The 13,284-nt window shown below is 37.7% G+C and overlaps 6 protein-coding genes across 6 annotated transcripts; 3 read left to right on the top strand and 3 right to left on the bottom strand.

Moving 5' to 3' along the window:
• Positions 1–265: 265 nt before the first annotated feature.
• C9374_004109 (uncharacterized protein) lies at positions 266–3,783 on the top strand (the record flags this gene model as incomplete). Its single annotated transcript, XM_044693712.1, has 5 exons — positions 266–818; positions 917–1,191; positions 1,260–2,242; positions 2,680–3,451; positions 3,502–3,783. The coding sequence occupies 5 exons, from the start codon at positions 266–268 to the stop codon at positions 3,781–3,783; spliced, it is 2,865 nt and encodes a 954-aa protein (XP_044549117.1).
• A 257-nt stretch (positions 3,784–4,040) lies between these two features.
• Positions 4,041–5,576, bottom strand: C9374_004108 (uncharacterized protein; the record flags this gene model as incomplete). The annotated part of the gene is made up of 3 exons (XM_044693711.1): positions 4,041–4,238; positions 4,325–5,062; positions 5,139–5,576. 3 exons carry the CDS (start codon positions 5,574–5,576, stop codon positions 4,041–4,043), a joined length of 1,374 nt encoding a protein of 457 aa, XP_044549116.1.
• A 648-nt stretch (positions 5,577–6,224) lies between these two features.
• On the top strand, positions 6,225–8,099 carry C9374_004107 (uncharacterized protein; the record flags this gene model as incomplete). Its single annotated transcript, XM_044693710.1, has 5 exons — positions 6,225–6,316; positions 6,406–6,420; positions 6,500–7,000; positions 7,092–7,393; positions 7,495–8,099. 5 exons carry the CDS (start codon positions 6,225–6,227, stop codon positions 8,097–8,099), a joined length of 1,515 nt encoding a protein of 504 aa, XP_044549115.1.
• Positions 8,100–8,186: 87 nt separating this feature from the next.
• On the bottom strand, positions 8,187–9,407 carry C9374_004106 (uncharacterized protein; the record flags this gene model as incomplete). Its single annotated transcript, XM_044693709.1, has 1 exon — positions 8,187–9,407. One exon carries the CDS (start codon positions 9,405–9,407, stop codon positions 8,187–8,189), a length of 1,221 nt encoding a protein of 406 aa, XP_044549114.1.
• Positions 9,408–9,698: 291 nt separating this feature from the next.
• On the top strand, positions 9,699–10,823 carry C9374_004105 (uncharacterized protein; the record flags this gene model as incomplete). Its single annotated transcript, XM_044693708.1, has 1 exon — positions 9,699–10,823. One exon carries the CDS (start codon positions 9,699–9,701, stop codon positions 10,821–10,823), a length of 1,125 nt encoding a protein of 374 aa, XP_044549113.1.
• A 134-nt stretch (positions 10,824–10,957) lies between these two features.
• On the bottom strand, positions 10,958–13,264 carry C9374_004104 (uncharacterized protein; the record flags this gene model as incomplete). Its single annotated transcript, XM_044693707.1, has 1 exon — positions 10,958–13,264. One exon carries the CDS (start codon positions 13,262–13,264, stop codon positions 10,958–10,960), a length of 2,307 nt encoding a protein of 768 aa, XP_044549112.1.
• Positions 13,265–13,284: the final 20 nt, after the last annotated feature.

Here is a 13,284-nt window from a genome sequence, read left to right as displayed (position 1 = left end):
TTTGTTGAGTTTTATCAAACAAAAATACAATCAGCACTGCCTTCTCAACCGCTGTCAAACAACACCCTTCATTCTAATTCCCAAAAACAAATATCGAAAAGCATGCACAAAGCCATTTAATTAAACAACAGCTTCTCGTTCAGAAACTGAGATTCATCAGAAGGAATTATTGCTAGGGCGCCAAAATTTCCCGCCATCTCAAACATTTTTCAAAAACAATTTTTAAATTATTGATCGAACTGTACAGTCAACAAGAAGATTCGGGATGGAAGACTTTGAGGACGACAGTTTTGAAAATTATGAACCCGAAGAGGAGTATAACGACGAGCATGAATCATTTCATGAACCTAATCATGAAGAACATTTGGATGAACCAATTTATATTCCATCCTCAATGAATGATGATGAAGAAGTACACCAACAACAACAAGAATATCCTTCATCATTCGGAGATGATATTTATGGAAACATCTATGATGATGATGAAGTTCAAAATTCTAAAGAATTTCATCATCCATCGAAAGAGTCCGATCATATCATAGCTGTAGCAACAATACAGGAAAATGTAAATCAATCAGAGGAAAAAATTGTGACCAATACATCGTCTCATGTTTTGGAAGAGGAAGACGAATCGTTTGAAGATTTTGAGGATCATCACGATGAAGAGGAACAAGATTCTGCAAAAATTCAATTATCAACACAAAATATCATTTCACGAACTGCCACTTGTCAAGAACATTTAACAACCACTACGTCTCAACACAAAACAGAAACTGACCTGAATCATTCAACAATCTTAAATTCATCTTCGACAAGTAGTAGGGATGTTAACATCAAAGATTCAACATGTAAAATTTCGCTCTCAGCTCCAAAAACTCAACTTGTACCAAATCCCAAACACCTCCTAAAAAATCAGATCAGAAAAAACCATTTTCAACAGTACAAGAATATGATTACACACCGTATTATCAGAAAAGACAAAAACCTTACAATGAACAAGAGATTAAAGAATACATGAAACGAAAAAAGGCACAAGAAGAAAAACTATCAAAACAACGGCAAGAGTCGACTGTGGTCACTCCTTACTACCTTGCAAGGAAAAAACCCTATGATGAAGAAAAGGTGAAAGAATTTATGAAAATGAAACAAGAACGAGATCGTAAAAAACAGGAAGAACAAAAACAAGAAATTGTCAACAACAAGAAGCGCCGAAAAGAATTACTCAAAAACTTGACGAATACGTACACGATGTTTTTAAGGAGCTTAGAGAGAATGCTTCAAAAGAAAAGACTGTATCCTCTTCGAAAAACAAACCAGAAATGCCAGAATTTTTGAAAAAACAATTGGAACAAGAAGAAAAATCATCTCATCAAGTCATGGATCCTCGAAAACGAGTTAAGGAATATGGTAAGAAAGTGCGAGAAAAACTCGCCGAAGATCACGAGAAAATTATGGCAGAACGCAGACTTGCTAAAAAAATTGCCTTAGAAAAGAAACGACGAGAAATGCACCACTTGAAACTTGATCTTCACATGTCACATTTCAAACTACGAGAAAGTGATGAACAAAGTGAGGATTCGACATGGTCTAATTGGTCAGCACCTGCCAAGTTGTCAGATCTTGACCCCAAAACATATAAGAGTAAGAGTGACAAGTATTGTTTTAAGGTGACAAATTCAGTCATTCAACAAGATGGAGAACGTATCGACTCGGAGGTCAACAACAACACGACGTCTAAGGAACAAGATGAACACAGAAGAAAAATTATCGAAGAAGCATTGTCGTTGATAGCAGCAGCAAAACAACAACCGAGTCAGAAAGAACAGGTATCTAATCCAACATTACCAGCAAACGAATCATTCTCTAAATTGAATATTTCAGAGAATCAAGAATTTCAGCAACCAGATATAATCTCCAAATCAGATAGACCCGTCCTGAACAATTGTTCAAGTAGCAACAATAATTTTTCAACAGCGATTCAATCGTTGATTATGAATTTGTCACGAAAAACAAGTTCGAAAGAAATACAAGTTTCAGAGGAGATCAATTCTCAGACTCATTCTGAGACAAATCACAAACCAGAAACACCCAACATGTTTGGAGATGAAAAAAAGAACGAATCACATTCTCTTGTGATGAATGGTCAGCCAGAGAACAAACACCTACCTGAAACCATCTCATTGGAACATGATCAAGAACAACCTTCATGTAGGATTGAATATTTTGAACGTGCTCAATTGAGGTTTGGACTTTTACCTAAAAGTGACCTCCATATGAGCATTCGACAGTGGACAGCATTGAAGAAAATGACAAATTGGCTCAAGGGAACAATGAAGATTCAGAAATTGAATTTGCAAGTTTCACTGCACCTAAAAAGAAGAATCTCTTCAATGATGCAAAGCTGAGAGAACAAGTTGAGCGACAAGCTTTTGGGCCGATACCAACCATCCAGAACTGTCATTGTCACGTCCTTCATCGTCGATCCATGTCGAAGATGTGTCAGATTCTTCCATGACGGATACACTTGTCATTGTGAAAGTGAAGAAACTCTCAAACATGAAAAGAAGAACAAGAAACAATCATCAATCTCACGAAGGAGAAAACATTCTTCGCAGAACAAGAGAAGGAAATTTCACAGAATCATCCAAGAGCATTGGATGAACAATTGTCAATTCCAAGCAATTCTTCAGTTAAGAAGTCTCCACGTTTATTATTACAAAAGAAGCCATCGAGCAAGCTCATTCCACAGGACTTTGAGACAACAACACAAACCATACACGAAATTCAATCGAAAGAAATGAATGACAGTTGTGAAATTCTCCAATCAATTCCAACTCCACTCACCATTTCAGAAAATGATCATGACAACAACCATTCTGAAATCAAACAATCAATTCCTGTTCAACCTCTTGAATCTTGCAAAACGCTCACTATTGAAGATGACGATCAATCGTCAGAGGCATCATTTTCTAATGAATTTTACACAAAGAAAGATGAAATCAAAAAGATGGTCTTTTCACTCATGAAAAAACAAGAAACTCATCCCAACAAGAAGAAGAAGGAGAAACACACGAAAAAGTTAATATCACTTCTCAATCCAGCAGAAGTCACTCAAGATGACCCGTTTAACATTATAAGCACAATAAGAGAAAAGAAGAAACAAGAAGAATTATTGGAACGAAAAAGACGAAAAGAAAAAGTCAAACAAGAATTGGCCACGTTGAAGCAAGAACGAAAGGAGAGAATGCAACAACAATTGCAGAACAAGCAAAATCACTCAACACAAGAGAACCAAAATTCGAGTTCTCCAAATGCGAAGTGTCAAAATGAGAGTGGAACTCATGTTGGAATTCAAACCTATCCACAAGTCACCATTGAATATGATTTCGAGAAAGACGAAGAAGGGAGGAGAATGCATGTCACCGAGATCAGTGTGAAACTCATTCTTACGGTCCTGAGGAGATGTATCCTAACCTTTCTTCACCTCGAAATGATGAACAGAATTATTATTACACCTCTCAAACTTTCAATCAACAACATGTTCCACTACTGAACTATTGGGACTACTCACATCCTCCTTCGTTTTATCCTCATGGCATGGAAACGAGTATTCCAATGTCCAATGCACCACTTTTGGGAACTGAAAGAATCATTGAAAACCTTGTCGATGAAAGATTATCTCCTTCTGAGCTCGCAGAAAAATTACTCGATTCACTCACAGTCTATGAAAAAGTTTTGGAATCTGAGGCAAGATTTACAAGTTTACTAGCATTGAATAATTAGTGAAAAGTATACTACCATTGACTTGTCATCCACAGAAGTAACTTGGTTTACACTCATTCAATCCAGTGTATTGGATAATTTTTGGAGTACCCACAAAAGGAATTCCAGGCCACTCTTGAACGCTGGTAGACCCATGTCATTCGCAGAGTAACACGTGGAAAAGAGTCTCAATATTAGAGTGGTAATTCCTCCATCATATCTTGGACCGTCAAAGTCTAACCTGGCATATCGATCAGTGACAGTTGTTGGCAATGTAATTAAAATTTCATGTTTTTAAAAGTTTTAACATATTGATCGAGATCATCTTTTTCAAATTGACCATTGGCAAGTTCTTGAAGTGCGCTTTTCAATCGAGATGCTGCAATTTCACAAACTTGATGACTCACGTTGGCATAGCTAATTCGGAAACCTCCTGGCTTTCCGAAACAGCTTCCAGGAAGAACGGCGACTTTGTGCTGTTGTGGACGCATTCCATGTTCAAATATCATATAGTATTCATTATTACATATAAATTATATAAATTCATTTGTAATATAATTACCTTTCGAATGAGCCACTCAATGACTTGAAATTCTTTTTCCATTGTGACATGTTCTTGATTGAGGAAGTTTGGAAAGGTTGCCCAATAGTAAATGGCACCTTCTGGCATCTTTTCAAGTTGACACAAATCATGAATAGCTTCCCAAATGGCTTTTCTATTGTGTTTGAGAGTTGAGATTTTCTCTTCAGCCCATGGCTTTCCAAAGTCTTCCATGTCGAGTATACAGAATGCAAGTTGTTGTGAAACCACAGGTGATGAAATGACAACAGTGTCCTGAATCTTGTTTAAATGTAGAGCTAGTTCAGTATTTGAGCTTGGATATGCAATATAACCTAATCTCCAACCTGGTATACTGAATGCTTTGCTAAAGCTATAAAGATGAATAATGTGATCTCCTTGAGGTGTGTAATGATAACAAGTTTTTGTAGATGTGGCATTTGGTTGCTGCTGTTGTTCCACACTGGTATCATTGTAAATGAAATATTCATAAGTTTCATCACAAACCATCCACACACCATATTTTGCACATAACTGACTGATTGTATCGATTTGATATTGTGTGTAGACGGCACCAGTTGGATTACATGGTGTGGTCACAACAACCATTTTCAATTTGTTGCGTTGATTTTCTTGCTGTTTCATTAAATTTTCGAAAAATTCTGTAAAACGGCTCATGTCATCACAATGTCCACAACCTGGTTGATAGCCATCACATTCGTGACAATCAAATATCACTGGCTGCATTCATGTGTTGTGTGATTGAATACATAGTTAAATTTAATTGTCAAAAAACAATCGAAAACACCATACTTACCTTCACTCCAAACATTTGCAAGGCCATATAATGATTAAAATAATAAGGTCCAAACAATAAACATGAATCTCCAACATCACACAATGAGAGTAAGACGCTCACAAAACCCTGATTCGCACCACTCGTCAAGACCACATCCACTTGTTCCAACTTGTTAATGTGTCGTAATTTTTCCTTGACCTTTTCTCTCACAACTCTTCGTCCAAAATCATGTTCACAATAATTATGAATAAAACCAAATTCTGATCCCAATGTATTACAACTATTCATCAATTGATGTTGTAAGAGCGTTTGAAGAGCTTGTTCCGGAGGTTTGAAATAAACCATTCCTTGACAAAGGCTATACACCAAATCGGATGAACTGTCCTTATTATGTTGCTGTTGAAGAGAATGATTCACTTCGGAAATAATTCCACCAATCTTATTGATCATGGGCATATCAGTTTCCCGAATTCTCTGACTCAGAGTTAACCACTTGGTTTCATCTGATAATGAAGTAGTTGCCAAATGGTTTCATTCTTTTGTTGCTTTTCAGTGGTTGTGTCCTGATGATGACCATCCTTGTGATGATGATGATTAGAATTATTGGATGGTTCTGATTGATTCATTTCCGACATTTTTTTGGTGTTAATTACAAAAGATTGTAAGGATAAGATTTCACTTCAATGACAAACCATATGAGTTTCGAGATGGATAATGTCCTGTGTGTAATGGTACCACAAATATCTTGTAACGAATCATGACCAACTTGATGATGTCAGGCAACGATCACTCCGAGGAGTTGGAGTTCACATAAAAAGTAAAATAACTCGATTACAACTTTTGAATTTCCAGACCACGAAAAAAAGTCCACATAATTCTTACGCACGCCACTTGCGGATGCTTGCTCTTGGTTCGTCATAGTTCATCAAAAACAAGACCTAACTCCTGGTTGTAAACTCCATCGCAAGATCCGTAGGTTCACATTACACAGTTGGATCGGTCAACAAGTATTTAAAATTAATTGTTGCGAATCCGTTAGTGAAATTTCATCTCTAAAAAAACAAGTACAATTATCGACACTGCTTGTGAACAATCATGTTCAAAATGTCAACTGGTCTTGTCATGACTCTTCTCTTCATGACAATACTCATTGAATACTCAACAGTGTTACATCTTGCACATGCCTACATTCCAGTGTATGTCATGATGCCTCTCGATACTGTCTCTGAGAATGGTTATTTGAACAATCCCAAAAACTCTATGATAATTTGAAACAACTAAAAAGTGTTGGCACCGATGGGTAAGTACCTTCTCTTTCAAGAATATTTTGTCAACCATGATCCATTCCAATACCTTAATTCATATTTCAATGCGCTCAGTATCATGATTGATGTTTGGTGGGGCCTCGTTGAGAAACAACCTCGTCAGTACAACTTTGCACCCTATCGACAACTTTTCCAATTATGCCAACAAGTAGGACTCCAGGTAGAAGCTGTTCTATCCTTCCATCAATGTGGAACCAATGTTGGAGACTCGACTTTCATTCCATTACCTCAATGGGTCTTACAAGTTGGTAAACAAAATCCCGACATCTTCTATACGGATCAAACGGGTCATCGGGATGAAGAATATTTATCATTGGGAGTAGATTTGGTACCGTTATTTCCTTCATCAGCCAATACATCCTCTTCATTGCGAACTGCTGTTGATTTGTATGAAGATTTTATGAAGGCTTTCCGACAAGAATTTCAAGACTTGTTGCAGAATGGAGTGATGAAAAAAGTTGAAGTTGGACTGGGACCTGCCGGAGAATTGAGATATCCTTCGTATCAGTTACAGAATAATTTATGGAGCTTCCCTGGAATTGGTGCTTTCCAATGGTGAGTTTTAAAGTTTGGTTTTTTTTTTGAAGAGTATTATTGCAATAATATATTATTAATTGTAAACTTTTTGTAAACTATGAATCACAAGTTATGACAAGTACATGCTTTCTAATTTATCCATCTCTGCTCGCAATATTGGTCATGCCAATTGGGGTTACGCTGGTCCCAACAATGCCGGTTATTACAATTCCATGCCTTGGCAAACTGCTTTTTTCAGCGACAATGGTGGTGACAATTACAATTCACCTTATGGTAAATTCTTCTTACAGTGGTACAGTGGCATGTTGATTCAACATGGTGCCAATGTACTCTCACGAGCTAGAAATGTGTTTGGACCCAATGTCGAATTGTCAGCAAAAGTTGCTGGAATTCACTGGTGGTATTTTACATGTAAGTTCAGAAAAACTTTATTCCTTAATATTTTTTTTGTTTAATAACCAACCTTTAAAAACATTCATTCTTTTTTTTTGAATAATCATCATTCAAAACAGCAAGTCATGCTGCCGAATTAACTGCAGGGTATTACAACACTCCGTATTACAATGGCTATAAAGACATTGCCATCATGTTTTCGCGCTACAGAATTGGTTTCGAATTTACTTGCCTCGAAATGACCGACAATTCTCAACCTTCGTATTGTCAATGCGGTCCTCAAGAACTCGTAGCTTTGACACGTGACACAGCATGGCAATATGGAGTTTCGTATGGTGGAGAAAACGCCTTGCCAATGGATGGAAATTATGGAGCCATTGATCAAGTTGTGAAACAATCGAGTGCGAATGGAAAAGTAATTGAATCATTCACATATTTGAGATTGAATGATGGATTAGTGTACAATTCGTATAATTTCAACGCGTATGCTCAGTTGGTCTCTCGTTTGCATGCCCTGAGTGGTGAAAGCTTTGAAAAGTTAAAGACCACATTGAAACAACATGGTCGTCATGATCATGAGATTGTTAAGGAAATGAAGGATGTTGAGCTCATTGAAAAGTTATTGAAGAGTTTGACAGAATTGAGTGACTCCAAGAAGAAGAAGAATGGAAGAAAGTTTGGTTATGATTTGTTCGATGATGATTCATTGTTGACTTTCAACTGAAAGAACGTCTGCTGATGAGCAACCTTGTACACACCGAACCTTGAACACACAACATCTCAATAAAGTTATGGATATTTGGAGTTGATATTACCTAGTAATACTAATAATTTTTCTTCCATTCAATGATTGCAGAGGTCGATTATTTCCTAAAAAACCATTGTCTGTACTTGTCATGTTGTCACCTGTGCTACTGGACAGTCCTCTCACTTTGGATGAATTCTCTCTCTTTCCATGTTGTGCCTGATTCATGATTTGTCTTAATGCAGCCATTTGATTCAATGAAATGTATTGTGATGCTCCTAAAAAGATGTTAGGATTCACGACATTCCACATGACATTTTCATTACAATTCGGTGTAGTTAAACTTCCATTATAAACAAAATAAGAGAATAAAGGATCTAGTTCTTGTCGAAGAGGAACCATATCAAACAACATGCCACTTGTCACTTCACGAGTATTGACAGGTTTTCCCACATGTTTCATTAAATAATCCTTATTTCTGACCACAACATCTATAAGGGGATGATCGATCATTCCCAAAGCTTGCAACACAACTCCAACAACCGTAATTCTTGGAACCAATGCATCCAAAGCCTTTTCCAAATCCTCTCTTTGAAATACAAAGTGTACTTCCAAATCATAGGAAAACCAATTAAATACATGTTCAGAAGGTGTATGAAAATGAAATTGTTTCAAACGATATGGAACTCGAATACTATTGTATCCAGGAACCTTGAGAGCGACCGATGATGGTCGGAAAGGAAGGTTCTTGTTGAATGATGAAGAAGTACTTGTTTCTCTCACTAGAAAGTAACGATCGATATAGACGGGTTGTTTCATTGCCGATGATGTTTCATTCAAACTCAACATGATGGTATGTCCCGAATTGAGTAAGGTAAAATCCAAAGAGTTCTTGCTCATCTCTTGAAACAGGCCGTGAATGGTTAAGGAACGTTTGGTTTCATTTGAGAAATCATACAAGAGTGAGGGCAACGTGTTTGGGTTGGAACCGTTGTTGTACAAGGCTTGAAGTAAATATTGATCATACGAAATGATATTTTGGAAAGAAAGAATTGGAACAGGCGATTGAGAGGAACCTCCACATTGAGAGTTGGGACACTGCTGAGCCCATTGATTGGCTTCCGAGTAGGACCAATCCAAACAAGGCTTTTCATTCGGTAATGAAAAATCACATCCGAAAGTATGATGAATAAATAGGAGAAGAAGAACGATGGAAAGAAGTGAAATTTTCGGAACAGCTTGATGTGAAGAGGAAGCACGTGATGAAGGAAGCGAAGGACAAGTCATTTTCGCGTTTTTTTTGTGTTGTTATGAATTTCCAAATAGTAGGATGACTTTTTAAAGAAATAATGAGCGAAGAATCTTTGATTCAGCAAATTGCAAACACAAAATAGAAATAAAGGATTGTCGATGATTGTTATTAAAATAAATCGTTTCAGAGTCAGTTTTCGTCATCCCATTCATTTGTAACTCCTGGTTAATGAATTTCATAGTTTTCCCGCCCTCAAAATATTACAATTACAAATTTAAAAAAAATAACTGTTCATCAACACAAAATCAATATATAATTCTTGGAAAATGTCTCACAAATATCAAAAAGATTTTTCATTGCCACCAAAATTTCAAGAAACCCTCAGAGATTTTACTCGGGAAGTATTGAGAGTGCAACCCTCAAATATTTATCGATTTGGATATGATTACTTTACCAAGTTGGCCAAGGAAATGGAACTGAAACAAGACGCAGAAAGTATTGCCGAGAGTAATGTGGCAAAAATTGGAGAATTGTCTCCTGCCTCATTCAAGAATAACAATTATCAAGTATCATCATCTGAGGAAGAGGTAGAAGAAGAGGATATGGACGAATTCAAGGTCGTACATACTTCTTCGGATGTTCATCACAATTCCTCAAATCCACAAAAACCAATCTCCGTCAAAGCTCAAGAACGATTCACTTCCGACGAGGAGGAGGAAGAAACTGAAGAAACCACCGAAGAAGAACAGAACACTGAGGAAGAACCAATCGCTGAAGCTGACCACAACGATAGTTTCCAGAATCAATCCTTTGAGGGTGACATTACACAATTTCTAGCAACCGTTTCCGATCAGGAATTGCTCAATATTTTGTACTCGCATTACAGCTCTTTTGGTTACGACGCTTTACCTGTTGGCGCGGTGAAGGAGGAGCTCAAGAAAATTTTCAATTATCAACTGCCAGACACAATGGTTGCTTTTTGCATGGCAGAATCGGACGTGGCAGACGACTCTACTGTGGAAATTGCTCCTTTCTGTCAACGAATTACAAATGTGTTGAAAATTGTAGTGGGAGGTGAAGAAGGTCCTTTGGGCTATTCGGACGAGAGTAATTCTATTCATCAGTCATTCCTTTCACCAATAATTGTCAACGATGTGGATGTGGTTCATGGATTGAGCAAATTGGAACTTCAAGAAGAATTAAAGGCCTTATTCGAGAGAGCTGAAGGAGAAGGTCATACTGGAGCCTTACCGTTTGGCAAATTTAAACGAGAATTGCAAGAAGCTGAGCTTGATCTGTCGAGAAGAGAAATCAATCTATTGCTTTCAGAGGCTGAATTAGATGAACATGGTCAGGTTGTTTACGAAAACATTATTTCCAGGGCTCATTCTATTCTGTTTTCAGCATTCATATTTGATGAATTTTGTACATCAGTAGAATTAAGTTTTTAAGTTTACGCTTATTGTAATTATAAATTATAGAATTGTTATTATTTTGTGGAGAATACTAGAGAGGAAGGCTTTGTACAAGAAGAGTGTGATAATGTGGTTGTTTAAAATGAGTTGAGTTTTCATTGCAACCAACACTACCTCCTCTTTTTCGAATGGTTATTCTTGGGATCGTTGCCATAGAGAAACAAATGATCGTGCTCTACAGACTTTTCGTATCGAACTTTCTCCTCCTTGTTTTCTAAACTCTTCAAAAATACTCCAGCTTTCTTGTGACCGAGTTCACTGGCTCTCTTGAGATATTCTTTAGCTTCGTTCTTTCTGTTTTTCGAATATCTTAACAATAACTCTGCATACTCAAACATGGCGTCCACATTTCCAAACTCGGCCGAAGCTCTCATATATCTCATTCCTTGCTGTACAGAAGAAGCAACCACTTCCATGGAATCTTTGGATTTGTCATCTCGTGCCATTAATCCATTGCAGCACAATTCTGAGGCTTTCATATAAAACACCACACCAACATCCTCCAACTTTTCGATCATGTTCTTGAATTTCTTGAGGTCCTTATTTTCTTTAGAAAGCTGTAGAATGAGCGCATCACGTTGAGCAATTTGTTCATTTCTCTTTTCAATGACAGTAATTAGGGAACTAATTCTTTGGTTCACTTCCTTAATATCTATACCTTTGCAAGAGGATGCTCCAGAGACGGTACTAAACAAATTTCCCTCATACGTCAGCGTGTCAAGAGGTGAAGTCGAGCAAATATCCAATCCAACTTGCTCGCCACATGTCGAGTCCGAGTTGTACGAAAGAGATGGCGATATGGTGAGTGCAGTACTTTGTGCAGGGCTTTCTTCCTCAAGCTGTGGCGTGTTAGGAATGGAAAATTCCATGACCTTCTTAATAACACTATCCATCATAAGAGAATCCTTCTTTTTCTTTGAGGATGCTGGAGAGTCACTAAAACTTGCGTTGGCCTTTCTCTTCTTGTTGGGTGTTGTGGGCGTTGAAATGTCTTCACTATTCTCCATTTCTTCATCGCTGTCGTCATCATGATGGCAGTTCATAGCAGTGATATTGGCATCTTGTTTTGTCGTTTGATTGGAGGTGGGACCATTGTCGTCATCACTGTCATCATCTTGAGTGTAGGTTGGAGAAGAATCCATAACGACAGAAATGACCTGATCAGACGCATTGTTGCTTGTTTTTGGACCAAAATTGCTCAATGACTTGGAAACAGAGTTTCTCAAAAGAGATTTGTTTTTCTTAGCCAGTTGTCTCGATGAAGTTGAAGGTTTTAAGGAAATTCTACTCTTAGATGGAGTTACTGAGCCTGGAGGTTCAGATGAAGAAGGAGCTTCAACGGTGTCACTACTCGATTGTTTGTTTTTCGATTTGCTAGATTGACTATTCGAGTGGTCTGCTACTTTTTGTTTGAGAGGTGTTTTCAAATTCTTCTCATTGACTGCGGAGGATTTTGAGGGCACAGCATGTTTTGTGATAGCAGCAGTGTTAGATTTCGATGATGAACATTTTGAGGATGACTTTGCATTCTTCTTGTTACACTTTTCCTCCTCTTCCCTATTTACATATTCAAAATCATAGCCATCTGATGTGGCGTCAATATTCTCTGCCGTAATGTTGTTGTCTTCAGCACTCTCTGTTTTAGTGGTGACATTTCGTTGCATTTGCTGCTGTTGTTGTTGTTGTTGTTGAATCTTTTTCATGACTTCTTCGTATTCAATTTGAGGAAATGCAAAAGATAAGCTATTAAGAAAATCCTCACTGTTTTGTTGGGCCAAATCTCTGTTCGTGTTGCTGGTACTGATACTCGTGGATACTAGAGGCGACGTTAATGATTGCTGTTGCTGATAACAATCCTTGTTGTTAGTTTGCTTTTTGGGAGTGAACGAGCTGGATTGAGTTGGAATTGGTGACGAAAAGTTATTGTTGTTCTGAGAGGAGGATAAATTAAGCGCGGCAGTTGTGGTATTGGCTTGTATCTGTGGTTGGGGAGTGTGTTGTTGAAGTGATTTCTGTTGCTGTTTTGCTTTCTTAGATGCCTTCTTTTTTGAACTGCTTTGAGAAGTCTCAGTGGATGATGATAAATTGTAGGAGCCCGAGGATGATAATGTTGTTGAGGAGAATACTGAAGTTGGTACTGATGATGATGATGATGAAGAATGATTACAAAACTCTCCCGATGCCAACAACAACTGTTCCTTTCTACTTCGTTGTATGGCTGTGGTTGAGATGGAACTATTCGTTCCGAGAGAGGAAACCGATTGATTGAGGGTACCTGAAGAAGTAAAACTATTGCTACTAAGGGTTAGATTATTTGAGGACGAGGAGGAGGAAGAGGGATTTGAGGCACTGTTGGTAGTTGATGAGGCAGTGGATGACGACGAAGACTTGGAGAGAATTCCTCCCAGCAGTTTCATGAGGCTATCAGATACAAATG

The sequence above is a fragment of the Naegleria lovaniensis genome, assembly GCF_003324165.1.
Source record: "Naegleria lovaniensis strain ATCC 30569 chromosome Unknown tig020, whole genome shotgun sequence".
Classification (NCBI taxonomy): domain Eukaryota; phylum Heterolobosea; class Eutetramitea; order Acrasida; family Naegleriidae; genus Naegleria; species Naegleria lovaniensis.
Note: the sequence above shows the minus strand (reverse complement) of the source record. Positions and strands in the feature narration are given on the sequence as shown.